Source organism: Mastomys coucha, unplaced genomic scaffold, assembly GCF_008632895.1.
Source record: "Mastomys coucha isolate ucsf_1 unplaced genomic scaffold, UCSF_Mcou_1 pScaffold18, whole genome shotgun sequence".
NCBI classification, from domain to species: Eukaryota; Metazoa; Chordata; class Mammalia; order Rodentia; family Muridae; genus Mastomys; species Mastomys coucha.
The window spans coordinates 91,644,718-91,666,115 of record NW_022196900.1 but is presented as its reverse complement, the minus strand read 5'-3'; the positions used below and the strand labels follow the sequence as shown (position 1 = coordinate 91,666,115).

The window sequence follows — 21,398 nt, the reverse complement described above, 5'->3', positions numbered from 1 at the left end:
TGAGCCATATCTCCAGCCTCATACATTGTTTGCTTTGTTTGTTTGTTTGAATGCTAATGAGAACTCTACGAGGTCAAAGTCCAGAGAAGACAATGAGAGAGAAACAGGAGTTAGGCAACCTGCTTAACCTCCCTGTCTTAGTCAGGGTTTCTAGTCCTGCACTAACATCATGACCAAGAGCAAGTTGGGGAGGAAAGGGTTTATTCAGCTTACACTTCCACACTGCTGTTCATCACCAAAGGAAATCTGGACTGGCACTCAAGCAGGTCAGGAAGCAGGAGCTGATGCAGAGGCCATGGAGGGATGTTTGTTACTGGCTTGCTTCCCCTGGCTTGCTCTGCTTGCTTTCTTATAGAACCCAAGATATCAGCCCAGGATGGCACCATCCACAAGGGGCTCTCCCCACTGATCACTAATTGAGAAAATGCCTTACAGCTGCATCTCATGGAGGCATTTCTTCAAGGGAGGCTCCTTTCTCTGTGATAACTCCAGCCTGTGTCAAGTTGATACACAAAACCAGCCAGTACACCCTCTGAGCCTTGACGTTCTTTTCTGTATACATTGTGCCTTGATGGTCTTTTCTCTAGTGAAGATCCAGCTGCCAGACCAGCCTGGTACCCAGGATGAGCTTCTGAGCTTCTGATTTCTTGAGCTGAGAAAAGGTGACCGGGAGCCTGTCTCCACCTCTCAGGCTTGTTAAATGACTCGCTCCCTCCTCAGAGGTTAGAAAGGTCAGTCATTCTATAAATACTGCATTCAGGTTAAACTTCAGCCAAACTTATGGCTTGGCCACAACCGGTAGAAAATTATAGGATCTACTTTCCATTGTACCGACGCACTTGAATTCAAATTGAAATTTTCCATAGCAGAGTTGATCCGTAGAGGTCTTGATTGACATCACTAAGGGTTAACTGAATAGTTAACATGTGATAGGACCCTGGAGAGACACAGCCACGCAAAGCTCAGGAGATGGAGGTATATTTCATCATTCACCCCTCCACCGTCAACTCAATCTATAGACCAGGCTAGCCTAGAACTCAGAGATTTGCCATAGCAGAGTTAGTCACCATTTTATTGCTGTGAAGAGACACCAGGACCAAGGCAACTCATATGAAAGAAAACCTTTAACTGGGCGGCAGGAGGTGGTTCAGCAGTTAAGAGCATGTCCGCTCTCGGAGAGGACTTGAGTTCAGGTCATGTCAGGGGACTCTCAAATCCTCTGTAACTCCAGCTCCAGGAGACCTAATGCCTCAGGTCTCTGTGGGCACATTGGCACTGCATGGACATATACTCACACACCACACATATACAACACCATTAAATAAAGAGGGGCTGGAGAGATGGCTCTGTAGTTAAGAGCACTGGCTGCTCTCCCAAAGCTCCCTGGTTCAGCTTCCAGCACAGCACCTGGTGGTAGCTCAGAACTGTAATTCCAGTCTCTGGGGATCTGACACTCTCTCTTGGTTTCCCTAGGTACGAGGCTTGCATATGGTTCACAGATATTCATGCAGGCAAACACTGACAGGCATAAGCATAAATAAGGTTTTTTAAAAAGAAATAAAGCAGGGCTGGAGAGATGGCTCAGCGGTTAAGAGCACTGACTACTCTTCCCAAGGCCCTCAGTGACTGTGAGTTGGTACATTCCAAGTCACATGTTAGGCACTTTGTCCCTGCGCTCTGTGCTCTGTGCTGTGCAAGGACCCTCCTTGATGCAGAGGGCAGAGGTCTTTGCATGGGGAGTCACTGATGTTTGGGAGTTTAACTCGGGCCCCGCTCACTCGTGGTACAGTTGTGTAGAGGAGTGCCGGCTCTGAGATGGTTGATGGCTCCTCCATCTTCAAGCCTAGTGACCTGCAAAATGAGGACTAGGAAGTGTGCCCGGAAAAAAAAAGGCCCCATGAGGAAACAGGATTGACTGTGAAGTTCTTGGCGTGGTGTGTACCGAGAGGCATACAGCGAGGTGTACAGAGAGGTGTACAGCGAGCCGCACAGCGTGCTGACAGCCGAAGCTGACAGAGCTCCTATCATGTGCTGGGTGGCACTGTAAACCCTTCACCCCATTAGTCCATGGTTGAGCCTGTTAAATGGGTTCCATTTAGACCTGCTCTACAGAGAAGCACAGAGAGGGTCGGTTGGCCACCCTGAGCTGGTAAGTGACAGTCAAGACTGGATGGGACTGGGCCAGCTTTCTGGGAGCTGACTGGAATGCGCCCCCACCCCCCTTTGTGCATTGGAAACCTGACCCCTTATGACATGGTATTTATTTATTTACTTAGAGACATATACCTCATGTAATGGTAGGTACTCTTTTTTTTTTTTTTCCATTTTTCAAGACAGGGTTTCTCTGTGTAGCCTTGGCTGTCCTGGAACTCACTCTGTAGACCAGGTTGGCCTCGAACTCAGAAATCTGCCTGCCTCTGCCTCCCAAGTGCTGGGATTAAAGCTGTGCACCACCACCGCCCAGCTAATGGTATGCTTAACCCCTAAACCATCTCTCCAGAGCCCAACACCTCCTTTCCCACTTTCATGTGGGTTCTGGGAATCAAACTCTTGTTGCCCAGCCTTTACAGCTGAGCCACTCACTGGTCCCTCCCCTTGCTTGTTAGATACAGGGTCTCACTGTCTATATAGCCTGGGCTGGCCTACCGCCTACTGCTGCTTTTCTGCCTGAGCTGCAAAGTGCTAGGATTCAGGCTTGAAGAGACCAAAGCCCAGCCTGTGGTTGGGTCACGCTCGCTGTGCCCAGGTCCATGACACTGCAGTATGGCTGACATAATGGAGCTGTTTCCCATAGGCTTGGTGTGACCATGGCCGTCCTGGAGCAGAGCAGCTGTGCTGACCCACAGAAACCTTGGCCTGCTGTCATAGCAACGAAACAAACAAACCCATATATCAGATAGCTAAGCCTAAGGTGTCAGGGCTATTCACATTCCCTTTTGGGGATGGGGAGGGTCTGGTGACCCTCCCCTGAGATTCCAATCACCACTCCCTCTTGTCCTAGATGACAGACATATAGTCATCTTAGAAATGTTGAAGCTCGTGGAGGCCACCGACTTGGGTGGGACTTCTCTGTGATGGCAGCTGCTTGTGAGTCACCCATCTTCCTGTGAGTGTCCCAGGACGCTGAGGAATTCGCCAAGGTGGACTTGACAGATTCCTTCTTTGTTCTGTCTCCTCCCTCTCTATTTAACGTGTGACTAGCTGCTTAAGTCTCTCCCGGAAAGTCACCCAATCACAGGGCTCAGGCATTCTGTGTACACTCTCACAGAGAATATTCAGGCGTGGAATCATCATCCAAAGCCAGCAAACCTCTTCCCTGGAGAAGCGTATGTGATGCCGGGAGGTGACATATGTACACATATTGGTTTCCTTTCTGCCTACGTAACAAATAACAAGACCAAAAACAAGTTAGGGGAGGAAAGGATTTATTTAGCTCAAGCCTTCTTCGGGTTCCAGTTCTTCACTAAGGGTAGTCAGGGTGGGACCTCCGGCAGGAGCTTGAAGCTGAAACCATGAAACCATGGAAGAAAGATGCTTACTGGTTTATTCCCTGCGATGCTCGCTCACAGTCATGCTTAGCTAGCTTTCGTATAAGAAAGCTCAGGACCACCTGCATAGGGATGATGCTGGCCACAGTAGCTTGGTTCTCCTGCATCAATGAAGGATCGAAGGAAATCCTTATAGACAATGCATAAAGGATCTGATCTAGGCAATTCATTTGAGACTGTATTCTCAGATGATTATAGGCTGTGTCAGGTTAAAGCCACCTAGGACTATAGGAACACACACACACACACACACACACACACACACGTTTCTGGAGAGGAAGCAGCTGGACAAGCGCTGGCAGTGCCCAGCTTGCATACGTAATACCCAGTGAACATCTAAAGTGGACTATTTTGAGCAAAGACCTGAAGGATGTGAGTGAGTGGGAATTCTGGTAGACAAAGGGTTCAGAGGGAGACGAGAGCAAGCGCAAAGGCCCCGAGGCAGCATTGTGCTTGATCTGTCCATGGACTAGAAAGTAGGCTGCTGGGGCTGGGGTGGGGCACCCAAGGAAGGGCAGGTGGAGATGAGGTCAGAGGGGTGTGTAAGGAGGAGAACACACCTCCACCCATCTTCCAGATTTCTCTGTGTTATAAAAACAAACGGGAGCACAAGGCATAAAGGGCTTGCCTTTCAAAGTTGGAAGCAAGGTGCTGTGGGACCTCCCTGTGCAAACACTCTCTCTCCTCTTCATCTTCCTCTTCCTCCCCCTCCCAGATCTGTCTGTGCTTCCACAATTGTGAGCATCAGAGTAGAAACTGAGACCCCCCTAGGCATGACTGTGACCACATTCCCAGGCACAGGCTCCAGGTCTGAGCCAGTGCCTGAGGGTGTCTGGATGGACAGGGGCAGTCCTGGGGACCACACTACCTCAGGACTTGGAAAATGTCACAGGCTTCCTCCCGTTTAAGCAAAGAGACAGAAAGATCCCTTCTGTGTTGTTTCCCTGTGTGGGCCATCTCTGTGCTGGTGGCTGGGAGCCAGCACAGGCCCATCATAGCCACATGTGAGTAATCTGGAGATCCAAACTGACTTGGATAAACCCTAGCTGGGACCCAGTGGACTCATGTATGTCTTTGGGCCAGTGTGGAGTCTTTTTCGGTTCTGCTGGGTCATTTTAAGTGTGCGTGTTTTTGAATTCACCATTGGGGATCACGGTGGAAAGGGTAAACTGTGAGGGGACTTTAATCTGTTCACAGTTCTGTAAAAAATTAACATGGGGCCCGGTTCAGAGTCCAGCCATCCCTTCTATTTGTTTCTGGTTCAAGCTTTGCTCTACAGGATAGCCTGCTGGCTTTTCTTATTTTACCACAAACTACCTGGTTACTGAGTGAAACATGGTGCTGGCCCGGCCTTCCTGTAGGGGTGGACAGGACACCAGAGGTTCCTTGAAGTACCAGCCCTCCCTAATTACACAAGGCAGTAACCAACACCCCCCGCCCCCAGTCTAGATACTCAAAGGAAGTCTTAGGTTTCTGTTTATTTTGAGGCAGGGTCTAATGTAGCCCAGGCTAGCTTCAAACTCATTATATAGCCGAGGATGATCCTAAACTCCTAATCTTTCTGCCTACCCTTTTGGAGTGCAGGGATAACAGCGATGGGGCACTACACTCACTTATGCAGTACGGAGAACTGAACCCAGGGCTTTGAGCCTGCTAGGCAGACAGTCTTCTAACTGAACTAAATCCCTCATCTACTAAAACTTTACTGTGCTGGTCCTTGGTAGCACATGCTTTTAAATCCCCGCCCTTGGGAGGCAGAGGCAGGTGAATCTCTGAGTTCCAGGCTAGCCTGATCTACCGATCGAGTTCCAGGTCAGCCAGGGCTACACAGAGAAACCTTGTCTCAAAAAAAAAAAAAAAAAAAAAAAAATTACAGTGATTGTTGGTTGCAGTGGTGGACACCTTTGACCCCAGTACTTGGGAGGTGGGGACAGAGACAGGCAGATCTGAGTTAGCCCATCTGGTCTACCTAGTAGGAACCTATCTAAACAAAACCAAAACTGAAACCCTGGAGAGAGAGAGAGAGAGAGAGAGAGAGAGAGAGAGAGAGAGAGAGTGAGTGATGGCACTCTGTGGAAGTCAGAGAACAACTCTGTGGAGCTAGTTTTCTCCTCCTACCTTTAGATGGGTCCCCCAACCATCACATCCAGGTTGAAAGTCTTGCAAAGGCAAATGCTTTGACCTGCTGAATCATCTTGACTGCTGCTATTATTATTATTATTATTATTATTATTATTATTATTATTATTACTATTTTGGGATAGTCTTGCAATATATGCAGACTGTCCTCAAACTCTCAGCCTTCCTGCCTGAGCCTCCTGAGAGCCATGTATATGTGACCAAGTCAGGCCAAGGTTTAAGGTGTTTAAGGCCACCGTGAACTTAAGACAGCCTTACTCCGGAGCATTGATGGATCTAATCCTTAGGACACAGATCCGTCTCAGGGAATCTAGCAACTTGGATCTGGTTGAGTGAGGATAAAGTTGCAGGTTGCATCGCTTTTTTACACACCATTCCAATTTGTTGACGCATTCTGAGCCACATTAGGCACAGAGGATGCGAGATAACCGTGGGCCCTTCCTCCAGCCCCCAATTTAGCCTTTCTAATCAACTCACCCTAACCTGGGAGGTACCATAAAACGAGCAGATTAAGGAAAGCCAGAAGGCAAGTTTTCCCAGAGGTGACATTCAATCCAGGCATTCCGCGGTAGATCACGTGTTTCAGGCCCCTGCCCTCAGGGTGTAAAGTACTCCGAGTGCGCGGAGGGCGGCACTCAGGTGACTCTAATACTCATTAAAGCTCTCCAGGTGAACTGAAGACAGGGATCCGTCCAGGTGGGACAAAATAGCACAGATAACGTTTTAAGAGTCTGGCGCTGCCTCCAGTACTGGGGTTGTGCTGGCAGCAGGATGCTGTCCCAACGTTTTGGCCTAATTCAGAGCCTGGGACACAGGACGACTTTATAAGAACGTTTGAGTGATCTTGACTTCAAATGGAGAAGGATCATGAAAGGAGATCCGCGGTCAGAAGAAGAAAAAAGTTCTTCTTAAAGGACATGAAAACTTTCGCAAAAGTTTTCCAGGAAAAGGCAGCCGCGCCTAACTGAAGGAGCCGAAGAGGCCGCCGCCCCGGGAACGGGAGGGGACGTGGAGTCCCTGCGGCTGCGGCGGGGGAGAGGGCGCGAGGCGTGCCGCCGCATGAGGTCACCTGGCACTCAACCAGCAGCAGCTGCGCCGCGGAGGGAGGCGGTGTCAGGCTCCGGCTCCCGGGACCATTCCCCCGCCCCTGAGGGGCGTGGCTCCGGGGAACCGCCCACCAACCCGCGCTGCCTAGCCTAGGCCGCGCCCCCAGCGTCCTCCAGGCTCCGCAGTGGTCGGTCCGCCCGAGGTAAAGCGCTACCCCGCCTTCCTCGCCTGAGGCCACGCCCTCTAGCTCCGTCCCGCCCATTTCCCCCGCAGGATCCTAAGGCGCCGGCCGCTGCCCCGCCCCGCCCCGCCCCGCCCACCGGGCTCCGCCCAGCGGTTTGAAGCGGCTGGGACCGCAACCCCCTCCGAGTCGCGCGCGAGGCGTGGGGCGGTGCTGAGGATCTGAGGCCACGGGCAGCTAGACGCCAGGACTGTCCAGCGAGTGAGCGAGGAGCGGCGGGAACCCGCAGCCACAGCAGCCCCGGAGCCGCAGCCGCAGCCGCCGTCCGCGGAGCCCAGCCCAACCGGCCATGGCGCTGTCGATGCCCCTGAACGGGCTGAAGGAGGAGGACAAAGAGCCCCTCATCGAGCTCTTCGTCAAGGTGAGCGCTCACCGTCCCCGCACCCCGAAGCGCCCCCACGCGGCATCCCCGGCGGCCGGAGGCGGCGCCGTACCTCCCGCGCCCATTCCCATTGTCTGGGCTCCGCGCCTTCCCGCCTCGCAGCGGGACCTTGGCGGACCCTGCGGGCGCGGCGACAGAGAGGCGACTCCGCAGGGCGGGACGCGCCTCCACCGCGCCGCGTGGGTACTGTCACCCTGCTCGCCCTGTCCGACCCCACCCCGCCTCACGAGCCCCAGCCTCGGGCCGCCAGGCTGATCGCTCACCCAACTTAATTTACTTGAACTCTAGGGCCCGGCGAGGGTGAAACTGAAACTTTAATTTCGATACAATGTTAAATAAAATAAAGGGGTGGAGGGACCCGGGAGCCTTAAACCCAGCAGCAATTGGGAAAAGTGATCTCGGGAAAGATCCGGAGTTCAGAGGCGGCCTTGGCTACTTAGTAAACTCAAGGCTAGCCTCGGATGCTAGGGACCCTCCACCCAGCCCCCCTCCCCCTTTGCGGGAGGAGAGAATTTTTTAATGCGGGCGTGGTGACTAGGCTGTGACCCAGCTGTAGAGGTTTGAGGAGTGCTTCGAGTTCGAGGCAAGCCTGGGTTACAAGTGTGAGCCTCCTGACACCCCAAACCCAGACAACTAACTGCAAAGCAGCAGAAGAAACGGAAGATAAAAGAAAAAGCGAAAAGAAGGGTGGGTGCCCCAAGGCTTCCGGAAAATACGGAGATTCCCGACTTGGGTTTTCCTGTCCGGTGTTTTACCACCATCTGGTTTTCTTGTTTCTCAAGCGCGCCTGTTTTCACATGATGCAACCTTTTGGCCGCTCTCGTTGGTGTTGCCACCGCGGCAAGCGCGTTTGGTTTGAAAGAAAACCTGAATTCTCCACTCCCTCGGGGTTAAAAAGGTTCGTTCCTCTCACCTTCGTCAGTTTGTAAATCCTGGAGCTGCCTTCTTCACCTAGGAACACACTCTGAATGCTCTGCCTGCCTCTCCCTTTTGGGGCGTAGTGAAGGAGAGAAAAGTTAATATAACAAACATCTGGGTCCCCTGCTTTACTGAGCCTCCTTTGAAACCCTGACATTCTGTTAGCCACCAAATAGTTAGGCTTCTGTCAAAACTGGCAACACTAGAAATTCAACAGGTACCCAGTACTAAGTCCGCCCTTTTTTAGTGTTAATATAAAAGAGCGGAAATTATCGAAGGATGTGTTCCAGAGGTGGAAGGCAGAAATCTGCAGGGTGTTGCCTTAGTGTTTTCTTTTAGTTGCTGGTTTTAGAAACTTTTTTTTTTTTTTTATTTTGGTCTAGAGCAGCAGTTCTCAACTGGGGCTCAAGACCCCCTTTGAAAGGTCTAACGACCTTTTTATAGGGGTCACCTAAGACCATTGAAAAACACAGATAATTTCATTACAGTTCATAGCAGTAGCAAAGTTACAGTTATGTAGTGTCACCAAAAATAATTTTACAGTTGGGGGTCAGCACAACATGATGAACCATACATTCGCAGCATTAGGAATTTTAAAAAAAGGCTTAGGACTCTCAAAATATCACAATCTCTGTGACTGAAGGTGGCAGACAATACTTTTGAGGCATGTAGGAAAGAACGTGAAGAAATGGGGAGAGGGTCATAGAAAACGGCATAGAGAAGGGAATACGCTAGGCCAGAGGTGGAGACGAGGCGTAATGGTTTACCTCTTCTTGTCTGCCCACTCCTCTCTCATTCTGTATCCTGTGCTGTCTTGAACTCATAATGTAGTCCAGGCAGCCTCCAGTGAAACATCATATCCAGCAGGAAGGAGTTTTGATAAACTAAACAAAGCAAAACAAAGCGGAAAAAAAATGACCTCTGAAAATCTATACTTTTATTATACAAGTCGGAATTATAAACAGAGTCATATAAGCCTGACCCTTTAATCCCAGCATGTGAAAGGCAGAGGCAGGCCGACCTCTGAGCTACATAGTGAGTTCCAAGCTAGCCAGGGCTGCATAGAAAATCCAGTCTGAAAATCAGCAGCAAACAGAACAACCTAGACTCACACAGGTGCTGCACTTTATAGCTTCTGCCCAGCATGGTTTGGAAGGTCCTGGCCAATAAGATATGGCAAGAAAAATGTTTAAAAACTAAGGGGAGGGATTGGAGATGTAGCTCAGTGGTAGTACATGGGCAAGGCCCTGTGTGTGATTTTTCAGCAACACACACACACACACACTCTGTCTCTTGGAAAGGGCATGACAGATGCCTGATGCCCTGCTCACTGTTGATTTAATATTTCCATAAGGAGATGGGTGGGGTGTGTTTTCCTAAAGCTGAGTCACTTGCATACCCCTTCCCAGTGGTCCATATCTGTAGTTTGAACCACTGAGTTCACAGGTCTCTGGCCTTGGAGGTCAGAGATCAGCCATATAGTTCTGTGTTCATTGGCTCAGCTATCCTGAGCAAATTTGTTTTCTCTCAAGCTTCTTTTTTTTTTTTTTTTTGTCTGTGAAGTGTTCTTTATTTTTCTGTGCTTTAGTATAGGCCAATTTTACAGCAATACAAACCCAGTTGGTTGTTTGAAAGGAGAAAGAAAAGGAAAAGATGGTAAAGGCTGCTAGTTTCTTTTCAAACCCTGGATGTGGGAAATGCACATGGGGAAAATACTCTTATAAAATAGAGTTATTTTTGAAAGCAATGTGGGACGGAAACTGGTTGTCTAGGGTGGTATGCTAAACAGTGTTAGTTTTTCAGCCAAGTATCCTGATTTGTAGCTGAAAACTTTTTTTTTTTGGACATAGGATCTAACTTGGTATAGTCCAGGCCAGTCCGATTTCGCTCTGGAGCTCACCCCAGCCTCAAACTCATGGCAGTTCTACCTCAGCCACCCAAGTACTCCATTTATAGGCGTGTGTCACCACTATGTGGCTGAAAACTTTCAGGGTTTAAAAAAAAACTCACTGTGTGTCTGTATGGGACAGCACACGTTTGGAGGTCATCGAGGAACTCACAAGAGCTAATTCTCTCCTCCTACCTCATGGATTCTGGAGCTTGAACTCAGGAGCCAGGCTTGCTAGGCTCACAGTGACGGAGCTGTGGGCCTGGTCTCTGTGGTGTGTGACTTTAAGCTGCCTAGTGATGGGCAGGGGACTGCTGCTTTTCCCTTCCTCCAGGGCACTATATATATATATATATATATATATATATATGTTTAAAAGCTATTTTTATCTTCAGCTATGTATGTCCACATCTGCGTGTGGGTCTATGCACACGCTTGCAGGTGCCCTTGTGTTCAGAGGAGGATGTCAGATCCCCTGGAGTTTGGTGTTGTGTGCTGCCCAACATGGATGCTGGGACTTGAACTCTGGCCATCTCTGGAACATGGTTGCTGTTAGTGTTTGTCTTGTCTGTGCTCCTTTGAATTGGGAACAACCCCTCAAGCCTTTTTGCCTTTGGTTTTTTTCTTGTTTTTGTTTTTGGACAGGTTTTCCCTTTGTGTCTGAGCTAGCCTTGTACTCCCTACGTAGCCCAGGCTGCCCTCTAACTGAGAGCAGCCTCCTGAGTGCTGACATTACAGGCGTGCAACACCCCGTTCTCCTTGAACAACTTATTTCTTAGGAGGTCCTGATGTTCCGAGTCACGAACCTTGGTCCTTGGTTACTTTCTTCTGTAGCCCATGGATGCCAATCCCTTGTGATTGATAGCTACTTACCTTTTTTTTTTTTTCCCCTAATTTTACCTATGTAAGTACACTGTCGCTGTCTTCAGATGCACCAGAAGAGGACATCAGATCCCATTATAGATGGTTGCTGGGAATTGAACTCAGGACCTCTGGAAGAGCAGACAGTGCTCCTAACCACTGAGCCATCTCGCCAGTCCCACTTACCTCTTTTTCCTTCATAGTTTAGTACTTCTGATCTTTTCATGTATCAGCCACATTTTCTACCAATGTATCTTGTTGGCTATATCTGTAGTTAGGGTCCAAGAGTTCTGTTTTTGTAAAGGTAAATAAATACTAACTCAAGAACCACAAACGAAAGGAGCAGAGAGGCGATTACTGACCTGGGTACCTGGTGTCGCCCTCTTTTTATTTATATAGTCGTTTGAGCGCCTTACCCTTACCCAGGCTACCCTTAAACTTGTGGCAGTCTCCCCAGCCTCTGGCATGCAGGGATCGCACAGAGACGGGAGAGTAATCAGGAATTTGGGGTTTTGTTTTGCTTACATGAGCCCAGTTTGTACTGACACCACTGTCTCTCCACTTTGACGGGCTGCATCTGTGTGAAGCAATAGATTTCTTATCTAAGTAGGAGGTAACCTCTCTGCAGGACTTAGTTTTATGGCTAGTAATTTAAACTTTTATGTACTACTGTTTTGAATTGGGTTATCCCTGTCAGCAGTAGCCCCAAGCTTCTGGGGTTGGGAGGGGTTTTTAATAGGACATTAATCTGCAGAGAGAATTCAAGGCCAGTCTGGACCATATGGTGATAACCTGTCTCAGAGGACTGGGTTGTAACTGAGTAGTAGAGAGGTCTTGCTTAGCTTGTTAGGTCCTAGGATTGATCGATCCCCAGTACCACGAAACAAATGGCAAGATGGTACACACTTATGGAGTCACATATGGTTCATGGTCAGTTAGGAGCCAGACCTGAAAATTGAAGGTAGGCTTGAACTTGACGCTGAAAAAGTAGGGAGCTAGGTAGGTCAGAGGTGGCTGAGAGGGAATGTAAGTTTAGACATCACTCATGAAGTCCCCTAGGAGCAGCTGGGCCTCTGAAAGGAGGAGCCAGATAGTCAGATGCTGACAAGCTGAGGCTGAGCCTTGTGAGCTCTGGCCTGGGCTTTAGAGTGTGCATTTATTTTCACAGGCTTTCTTCTCCCGGGACTTCTCCCTTCTCCCGCTGCCGGGCCTGCTTCTGCCCACCTCTTCCTTGGCCCATTTTGGGAGGTGTGAGTGGATCCTGCTGCCAGTGTGAAGTGGGAGTTTTTTTTTTTTTTTTAAATGTTTAGTTTCAAGGGCAGAAGTGGTGCTGAGATGGAACAATTGAGCTTACAATTCAATGTAAAAAGACAGTGTTCCCTTGTCTGACTGCTTTGCTGGTTTGGGGTGTCCAGAGGGGAACTCTAGGACTTGGAAATAGAGTAAAATGTAAGGTTAATGGAAGATGCCCTTGTTCCTTTTATCCTGGGGATGATTCTGGGGGACCTAAAACAGGCTGCTTTTGTCAAATACCAAGGTGGGGATTTGTTTAAATATCAAATTCTGACAGGAGCTCAGAATAAGGAAGAGACAGGAGCCAGCAGACTAGTGCACTAGTGGCAGGAAAGGGACATCGGGTTGTTTTGGAAGGATGCCTGAGGGGTGCCTAGAAGCCAGGAGAGGGTTGGTGAGCAAGACTTCCCCTTCCCCCTGCTTCCCTGGCGGAGGAGGCTCTGCTTCTCCTTTTCCGGTGTTTCCGGAGTTGGGAATGAGTCTCTGGGAAGTGAGTTAGGCGGTATGGGAAGTGTGATTAAGGCAGGATGAGTTAAGATTTGTATCAAGCAGAGCAGAAAACTAGGATTAGGTGTACTGCTTTAGAGGCTGGGACAGAGTGGAAATGAGTTTCTGATGGAAAATGACATTTGGGTTATGATTACAAGCCATCGGAGTATGATTTAGCTGGCCTCTAAATTTAGTTCAGGGTGTGTGTTTGTGAATTTCTTAGGAGCTTTTAGTTCTGTTGCTTTTTATGAGACTTGGCTCACAAGACCTCAGTGGTCAGTACCAAGTATTAGTGTGAAGAATATCAATTAGCTTTTTGTTTTTTGTGCTTTTTGTTTTTTTAGTTTTGGTGGTACTAGGAATGGAACCTTATGTATGCTAGGCAAGCATGCTATCACTAAGTAATGCCACAGCCCTCTAAACATTTAAATTAATTTGAGACAAGGTCTCTTGATGTAGCCCTAGCTGACCTGGAACTCTCAAAATAGACTAGATTGGCCTTGAACTCAGAGCTCCACCTCCCTCTGAGTGCAAGTGTTCTGACCCCTGGTTCCTTTTAACATATGTTCGTTTATTTTATGTGTGTGGGTGTTTTGCCTGTAGTGTACTAAATGTATGTGCCTTCTGCCAAGGAGGCCAGAAGAGGCCGTAGGGCCCCCTGAAACTGGCATTACACAGTTGAGAGCTGCGATGTGGGTGCTGGGATTTAAACCCTGGTCCTCTAGAAGAGTAGCCAGTGCTCCTAACCACTGGGCCATCACTGCAGCCCCAGGTCTGGAACTTTTGACCTTCCTGTTTCAGCCTCCAGAGTAGCTAGGACACCTGGCACAGCAATTAGCATTATTTAATTTTTCCTTGTCTTATTTAAAATATAAAATCAACTCATGAAAGTCACCACCTAGTGTAGATAAATAAGACAATGTTTAGAACTAGAACATTTAAATTTGAGTATTGTTTGAACAAGTAACAATATTGGAACTAGGGCCAGGTGTGACCCCAGGGTGCACCACGTGCTTCTACCCCTGGTGGAGTTTTGCAAGAAGCTCAACGGTCTTCCATGTTTTGTTTTTGTTTTTTTTTTTGTGTGTGTGTGTGGTGGTGTTGATACAGGCATTTGTGAATTTGTGTGTGCGTGTACATGTGTGTGTGTTTAAGAAGAACATTTAATTCTCAATGCAATAAAGTTGCAAAACTGTCAATCACCTGGGAATAACACAAACATTGAATCTTACCAGCACCCAGCCCGGCTCTTTACTTACATGTGTGGGAGAAGAATAAATCAAAGCAAGCCTGAATAAACAGAGGAGATGACAGCTGCAGTTAGGCGGAGCAGAGGTCGCCTCCTGGGAGGACTCCCCAATGCTCTCCGAGGTTTTCTTGTCGAACTATTAAAGCAGTTGCTTTATTTTTATTTTTGAAGGTGGAGATCAGGTGGTAGGTTACGCAGGTGCATAGTCATTAAAAACTAAAGGGGAATGAATGTTTGCACCATTTAAGAATACTGGGGGAGGCCGGGCAGTGGTCGTGCATGCCTTTAATCCCAGCACTTGGGAGGCAGAGGCAGGTGGATTTCTGAGTTCGAGGACAGCCAGGGCTACACACTCAGAAGAAACTCTAGAGAAACCCTGTCTCAAAAAACCAAAAAAAAAAGAATACTGGGGGGAGTGGTTGCATGAGATCTACATGCTCTATGAGGAAAAAAAGAAAAGGTAGTTACACTTAAGAAATTAAATGTTGTTGGGAGGTGTGCCTTTAATCCCAGCACTTGGGATGCAGAGGCATGTGGATTTCTGAGTTCAAGGCTAACCTGGTCTACAGAGTGAGTTCCAGGACAGCCAGAGCTACACAGAGAAACCCTGTCTCAAAAAAACAAAAAACAAAACAAAAACAAAAAAACAAAAAAAAAAAAAGAAGAAGAAATTAAGTGTTGAGCTTGGGCAGAACTGATGTTCGAGACTGTATTGAACATTTTGCAAACATGGAAGCATACGAAGGGCGCACTCTCTTGTGTTGTTTGGCCAGAGGGCAACATGTTCTAGTGACTACAGCAGCCTGAAGTCTAGAAACGGTCTTTGGCCATCTGTGTACTTTACTGTCCATAGGGCCTTTAATTGCAAATAAGCCCTGGTCCTTTTCAAAGACTTTCGTGAGTGAGTCCTTGAGAGTTTTTGTGTAATGTTTTGGTCTTCCTGTAAGAGTGGAAAATGAAGACCGGTCTGATATGTGCCGGGAATTGAGTTGCTTAAAGGAAAACTTACTTAGATTTTTAAAAGAAACTTAGATGTCATCTGTAGCTATCTTTTCATAAACAGTTGCTCTGTCTGGTGCTTGCTAGATGAAAACAAAGATTTTTCATTTGTTTTTCTTTTTTTTTTTAAAGGTATATTTATTTTATGTATATAAGTATACTGTAGCTGTCTTCAGACAGACCAGAAGAGGGCGTCAGATTTAATTACAGATGGTTATGAGCCACCATGTGGTTGCTGGGAATTGAGTTCAGGACCTTTGGAAGGAGCAGTCAGTGCTCTTAACCACTGAGCCATCTTGCCAGCCCTTTTTTGCTTTTTTGTTTTTTGAGATTGGGTTTCTCTGTATAGCCCCGACTGTCCTGGAACACTCTGTAGACCAAGCTGGCCTCCAACTCACAGATCCAATTGCCTCTGCTTACCCTGGGATTAAAGGGATACAGGACCATCCCTGCTCTCACAAAGCCCACCAGTACCTCCAGTCCCCGCTTTACCAGCTGAGCTATCAAAGGTCACCGATAACGCCTAGAATTGTTCAAATGGGTGTTGATTCAGTGGTTTCCACGCAGGAGTTCCCTTGGTGTGCTTTAGGAGAAATCTGTTGTAAACATTGAAGATGCTTTTCCGTGTTAACTCTTCCTCACTGTGTGTGTGGCTTAGGGAGGTGGTGAGATCCAGGCTTCGCCTAGGATCTGTTGGGTATGCACAGGGATAACCACAGAGCCACATGACAGCGAGAGAGGTTTAAGCACAGGCCTTTTCTCCTTTTCCTTAAGTGGGTAGATGAGCCATGGTGGATGCAGTAGTGAGCTGCTTAGCACCATCTTTGGACTGTAATACACAGTGACCTATGTTCCATTAGTCCAGGGGAAGCTGGGAGTGGTAGTTTGTGCCTGTGATCCTTCACTGCTGAAGCTGCAGCCGGAGGGTTCTTACAAGGTCTAGGTTAACTTGGATTATACAGTGTGACATTGGCACACATGCACATGCACATGCGCACGCACACACACGCGCGCACGCGCACACACACACACACACACACACGCACGAGCTTGTTATGGTGATACAAACCTATAATCCTAGCAATCAGCAGGCTGAAGCACAAAGATTCCATACTCAAAACCAAACAGAATACAGTTTACTCCTGAACAGTTAGGGGTGACGGAAGTCAGCTCAGAAACTCAAGGTCCTGGATGACTTAGGCATCTAATCGAGACCAGTTTAGGCTATTGGGGACCTTGTCTTAAAAAACACAGAAAACCCCTCACAAAACCCATTGAGAAGATTTTCTATGTGACAGCCTACATGAGATAATTGATTTAAAGATGAGTGGAATATTTACAGATGAAATGTATTAATTACTGAGACGGTAAGTGGCTTGTTAGTTGTGTAAAGAAACTCATGTATTAGTTTTGTATTATGGTCTGTAAGTTAAGTTTATCTAAAGTAAAACTAATACTTGCTGGTTGTTGAATTAATTATAAACAATTCCCGCTGGGTGGTGGGTACACATAGCTAGTACTTGGGAGGCAGAGAGAGGCAGGTGGATTTGTGAGTTCAAGGCCAGCCTGGTCTACAGATCAAGTTCCAGGACAGCCAGGGGCTACAATTTCCCCCCACCTCTGTGTGTGTGTGTGTGTGTGTGTGTGTGTGTGTGTGTGAGAGAGAGAGAGAGAGAGAGAGAGAGAGAGAGAGAGAGAGAGAGAGAGAGACAGAGACAGAGACAGAGACAGAGACAGAGTGAGACAGAGTCTGACTTGCTGTGTAGCTCTGGCTGGCCCTTGTATCTGAGGCTGTCTTACTGCCTTAAGTGCTAGTATTACAGGCATAAGACCCACGATTGACTTTTATGTTTTTCCTTATATTTTTATACTTTTATATGTGTATGCTGTGCCCCTTGGTTATATGGAAGTCAGAGATCATCTTGTAAGGAATTGGCTCTCTCCTTCATAGATCCTGGGGTTGAACTCGGGTCGCCAGGTTTGATGTGACTTACATCTGCTGAGCTCCTCACTGGCCCTAATTTCTGTCTTTTCTTTTTCTTCTTTTTGAGAAAGAGTTTCAGCTAGCCCAGGCTGGCCTCAAAGTCCCTAAAAATAGTCCAGGCTTGCCCTGAGTTCCTGATCTTGGGACTCTAACCTGGGTCATCTGGAAGAGCAGGAAGTGCTCTTGACCTGCTAATGTGTCCCTCTAGGACCATCTCCAGGCCTCCTGATGAGTCATTCCTGCCCTTACAGAGGACCAGGGTTGGTTCCCAGTCCCTACACGGTAGGTAGCTCACATCCATCTGTCAACTCCAGTTCTAGATGATCTGATGCTACCTTCTGGCTTTCAGGCATTTTCCTGTCGCCTCACAATGAAGGACTTACATCTTTTAAATGCCACACAAATATCAAACAGGTGTGTGTCTTCAAGTTCCAAATTTCTCCACCTTATCCAGACTTCCTCCTGATGAGAGCCTGCACCTTTGTCATACTAAACTCAGAATTCAGTCTCAACACTGCTCCTTGTCCATCTCCATACAACACCTTGTAGCCAGTGACTAATTAGAAGGCCACTGTCATTTCTCAGACACACCCTGTCCTTTGACATCTTCCTGCTGCCTCCTCCCCACACCTACCGAGTTCATTTCTTCTCTCATCTCTTCTCTACTCAGAGCTGCCGCCATCCTTCTCTAGTGCAGTGGCCCCCAGCGCTTCTCCCTTCCTTACCCTGCCTGGTTTCCGTGGGGGACCAGGCTACTCATCTTAAATAGAATTCTAGCCTTGACACGACCTTTCCTTTAGAGAAATGCCATTTTCACGAAGGATACAATTTTTACAAAGACTTTTGTGGAGGCTAGGGATGGCTCAGGTGATGGTAGAGTGCTTGCCCAGCATGCAGGAAGCTCTGGGTCATCCTCCCCCGCCCCCCCACCGGCATTGCTAAGAGGAAAGAAAGGAGGCATGGCAGCACACGCCAGCCTCTGAGCCTCTGATCATCTAAGATCAGAAGGTTGAGGTTCTTAGCTACATAGCAAAATTGAAGCCCGTGAGGGATACAAGAGACGCAGAGAGAGGGAGGGAAGAGGAAGCAAGCACACGTTGGCTCATTCCCAGGGTCCCCTCCCGTGCTGTCTCTCTGTCTCTGTACAGCACTTAATCACAGGTAGATTGCTTTCTCTTCATCTAAGTCTGCATACTGTAACGATGAAGGAACTGCCTATGGATGTATACAGCTCCTACACCAGTGCCTGAATCCTTTTGAGATAGAGGAAAGGACACAAAAGAAAACGAAAAGCTAACCGCTAGTCATCTGCAAGCTGAAACTGGGGGTACAGGAAAGGCTCCAGAAGGCGAACGGACTTCAAGGGATTGGAATGGCAACAGAGATCTATGAAAACACAGAAGTATGGGACGCGTCTAAGACCAGTTTCCCTAGAACATAAAGTACTCTTGCAGTCACAGCGGGAGATAAGCATTGCTATAAGCCATGTGTTTTGAAGATGTGCGTCTCCCCTTCCTTACTCGCCAAGTACAGAAGCCATTTTGTGACGCTCTCCGGAGTGAAGAACTAACTCCAAAGCCACACAGCCTGACATTCAAGCCTACAGCCATCGTAGTGGAGCCCCGGTGAATGCGCACGTGTGTCTCCTGCGTCCTAGGCCTTTACTTTAGCTAGTTGGAAGGCTCGTATTTCTTATTCCATATGGGTTGTGCTGCCTGCCTGAAGCCACCTTTCCTATCACATTCCCATTTGTTAAACTCTATGTGATTCCCTAAGTCCGTTTACATGTCTTCATTAGCTCTTCAGGATCACCTTTCTGAAACCTTTCAGTGGAGAACAACCTTTTCCGCCCCTCATGTCTTTGTCATAACACAGGAAACTCAGTGTAGGTAGGGCCCCCTGTCCCCTTTGTGTCCCCTCCAGTATTCTGTAGATTGCCTGCTTCCTACCAGGCGTTCAGTAAGTCTTACTGAATGAGTAAATGCATGTTAGGTTAGGTCCAGTTGGTAGGCCCTACCTCTACTGCTGCCGATTAGACTTTACTCTAAGTACCCTGTAAGATACACAGTCCTTTGGAAAAGGAGCGTCTCTTTGACAGTTGCATTTGATGAATAGTTGACAGAAAATGAAGCAGAGGCTGGCTGATATTGCTGGTGTGTCATTAAAGCACTGGTGATTTAGTGGTGAGATTTTGCCTGATGAGCTGTCGGCTGTATTTCTCGGAAGCCTTCCCCTCACTCCTGTGTGACAGTCCTTGGCTGAGAGAGATCTCAACTCACACAGCTAGTCATTGCACTCTAGCTCTTAGGATGGCATGGCGCCGCTTACAGCTTGCTGATTTTTAGTTATCTTCAAAATCCAAAGCAGTAAATTAATTTTCTTTTGGAAGCTGGAGAGATGGCTTGCCCATTAGGGGTTCTTGTTGCTCTTGCAGAGGACCTAGTTTGGTTCCTGAAACTGCCTGCAATTCTTACTTCCAGAGAATCTGATGTCCTCCTGGCCTCAGGGCACTGGGCCTGCATGCAGTACACATACACAGGCAGAACAAACACATAAAATAAAGATAAGTAGATTGCTTGAATGCAGCAGGTGGATCTCTCAGAGCTTCAGGCCGGCCAGAAGTACTGAGACATGCCTCCCACCAAATCCCTGGAATAAAACCAACCAACCAACCAACCAAAACGAAATAAAATGAGACCAAAACAAACAAACAAAACCCCAAACCTTTTATTTTAAAGAATTTTTAATTTTGTTTCAGGTGCCTGATAGGTGAGTCTCTCATCCACTTCTCCAACTAGGGAGTGAACTTTGAGACGGGGTCTGTGGCCAAAGCTAACCTTGAGCTCCTGTAGTCCAGGATGTCTCAAATGCTTGGCAAACTGCCCCTGCCTCTGGTTGCCGGGGTTACAGACACTGCCTCCACTGCCAGCTCTAGGTGAAGCTTTGTGTGTATGATTTTTTTGGGGGCGGGGGGTTCAAGACAGGGTTTCTCTGTGTAGCCCTGGCTGTCCTGGAACTCACTCTGTAGACCAGGCTGGCCTCAAACTCAGAAATCCGCCTGTCTCTGCCTCCCAAGGACTGGGATTAAAGGCGTGCGCCACCACGGCCCGGCTGCTGTTTTAGATCTCTGTTCACTTGCTGTGCGTGCGTCTGCAGTCCGGCCGGGCTTTGGAAGGCAGACCTTGCCTGGTAAGCCGCAGGAATCTTCTCTGTAATGCTGGAACCGAGCGGAGCCTTCCCAAAAGAGCATGGAGGCTGAACTCTGAGGATTTACCTTGATTTTTTTCTCCCTATGCTGCTTAGATGTCTTCTGTCATTTTATAGAATTTGTACCATTTTTTTTAATTCCTTATTTTTCTGGTAGCTATCACTTTAAATATAGTGTTCTAAGAAGGTTGTGGTGCTGGGCATCTGTCGTTGCCAGGACCTGTCGCTTTGTCTCAGATAAAATGATGTCTTAAACCAATTTAGGGCTCAACGATAAAGCACATTATATATTGTGTCCTTTTCCATTGCATTTTTTCATGAATAAAGAGAGGTACAGATTTGGGCCAGTTTAAGCAATTTTCATTAAATTAGCCTTTTCTTAGTGCTGGTTGGATACCAGCAGCTGCTCCAGGACACAAAGCAAATGCCCTGTGGAGCTCCAGGCTGGAGGAGCAGTTAGTGCAGAAGGACCATTCTGCCAGAGTCCCTGAAAGCTCTTTCCTGGGGAGACACTGTAAGTCCTGGGCTGGGAGCTTTTCTCCACTGGCAGAAGCTTGTCCTGAATGTGTTTAGAGTAGATGCCGGGTCTCTCGGGCTTGCGGACTTATTTTTTTGTGTTGGCTTTCCTAAATGCAGGGCAGAAGGAATGCGGAGAGGAGTGCCCATACTTAATGGAGCTGGCACAGATGTGTGTGCAGTGCTGCGTGTAACTGCATTGTGGATTAACTCATTGGATTATTATTCAATAAAATGCTGCTGAAGAACTGTGCTGGGTTCTCCTTCCCCACCCCCTTTCCACATGCTTTATTCCAGAGGCAGCCAGTGGGAAAAGAAAGAGACAAACCAAAAAAAAAAAAAACAAAAAAACAACCCACGTGACTGGGAAAATGCAAGCGCTTGTTAAATTCACAAGAATGCTCATATGAGAAGCTGGATAAATAGGTTGAAAGAGTGAAGCAAATCAGTAGAGTGTTTGCCTAGCAACCATGTGGCTCCAGGTTCCGTCTCCAGTACTATAAACCAGACAGACAAATCCATAGAGAACAAGTGAACAGAGCAATCTGGGAAAGCCAGTGCTGTAGCTCATAGTTGTTTTGCTTTAGTGTCTCTCAAAGAGGTTCTTAAGATATACTCAAATGAAAGCCTTTCCCTC

The 21,398-nt window shown here is 47.7% G+C and overlaps 1 protein-coding gene and 1 long non-coding RNA gene across 2 annotated transcripts in view; one reads left to right on the top strand and one right to left on the bottom strand.

Annotated features, from left to right (window-relative positions):
• Window positions 1–3,408: 3,408 nt before the first annotated feature.
• On the bottom strand, window positions 3,409–7,049 carry LOC116096829. The gene is made up of 2 exons (XR_004121123.1): window positions 6,165–7,049; window positions 3,409–3,504 (listed from the first exon to the last, which is right to left on the bottom strand). It is a non-coding gene; the product is annotated as an uncharacterized LOC116096829 (long non-coding RNA).
• Window positions 7,050–7,060: 11 nt separating this feature from the next.
• Window positions 7,061–21,398, top strand: part of Clic4 (chloride intracellular channel 4) — a 63,282-nt gene continuing 48,944 nt past the window's right edge. The window contains exon 1 of the mRNA XM_031379043.1: window positions 7,061–7,336. Coding sequence (XP_031234903.1) covers window positions 7,265–7,336 — 72 coding nt within the window. The 5' untranslated portion in view covers window positions 7,061–7,264. The remainder of the gene's footprint in view (window positions 7,337–21,398) is intronic.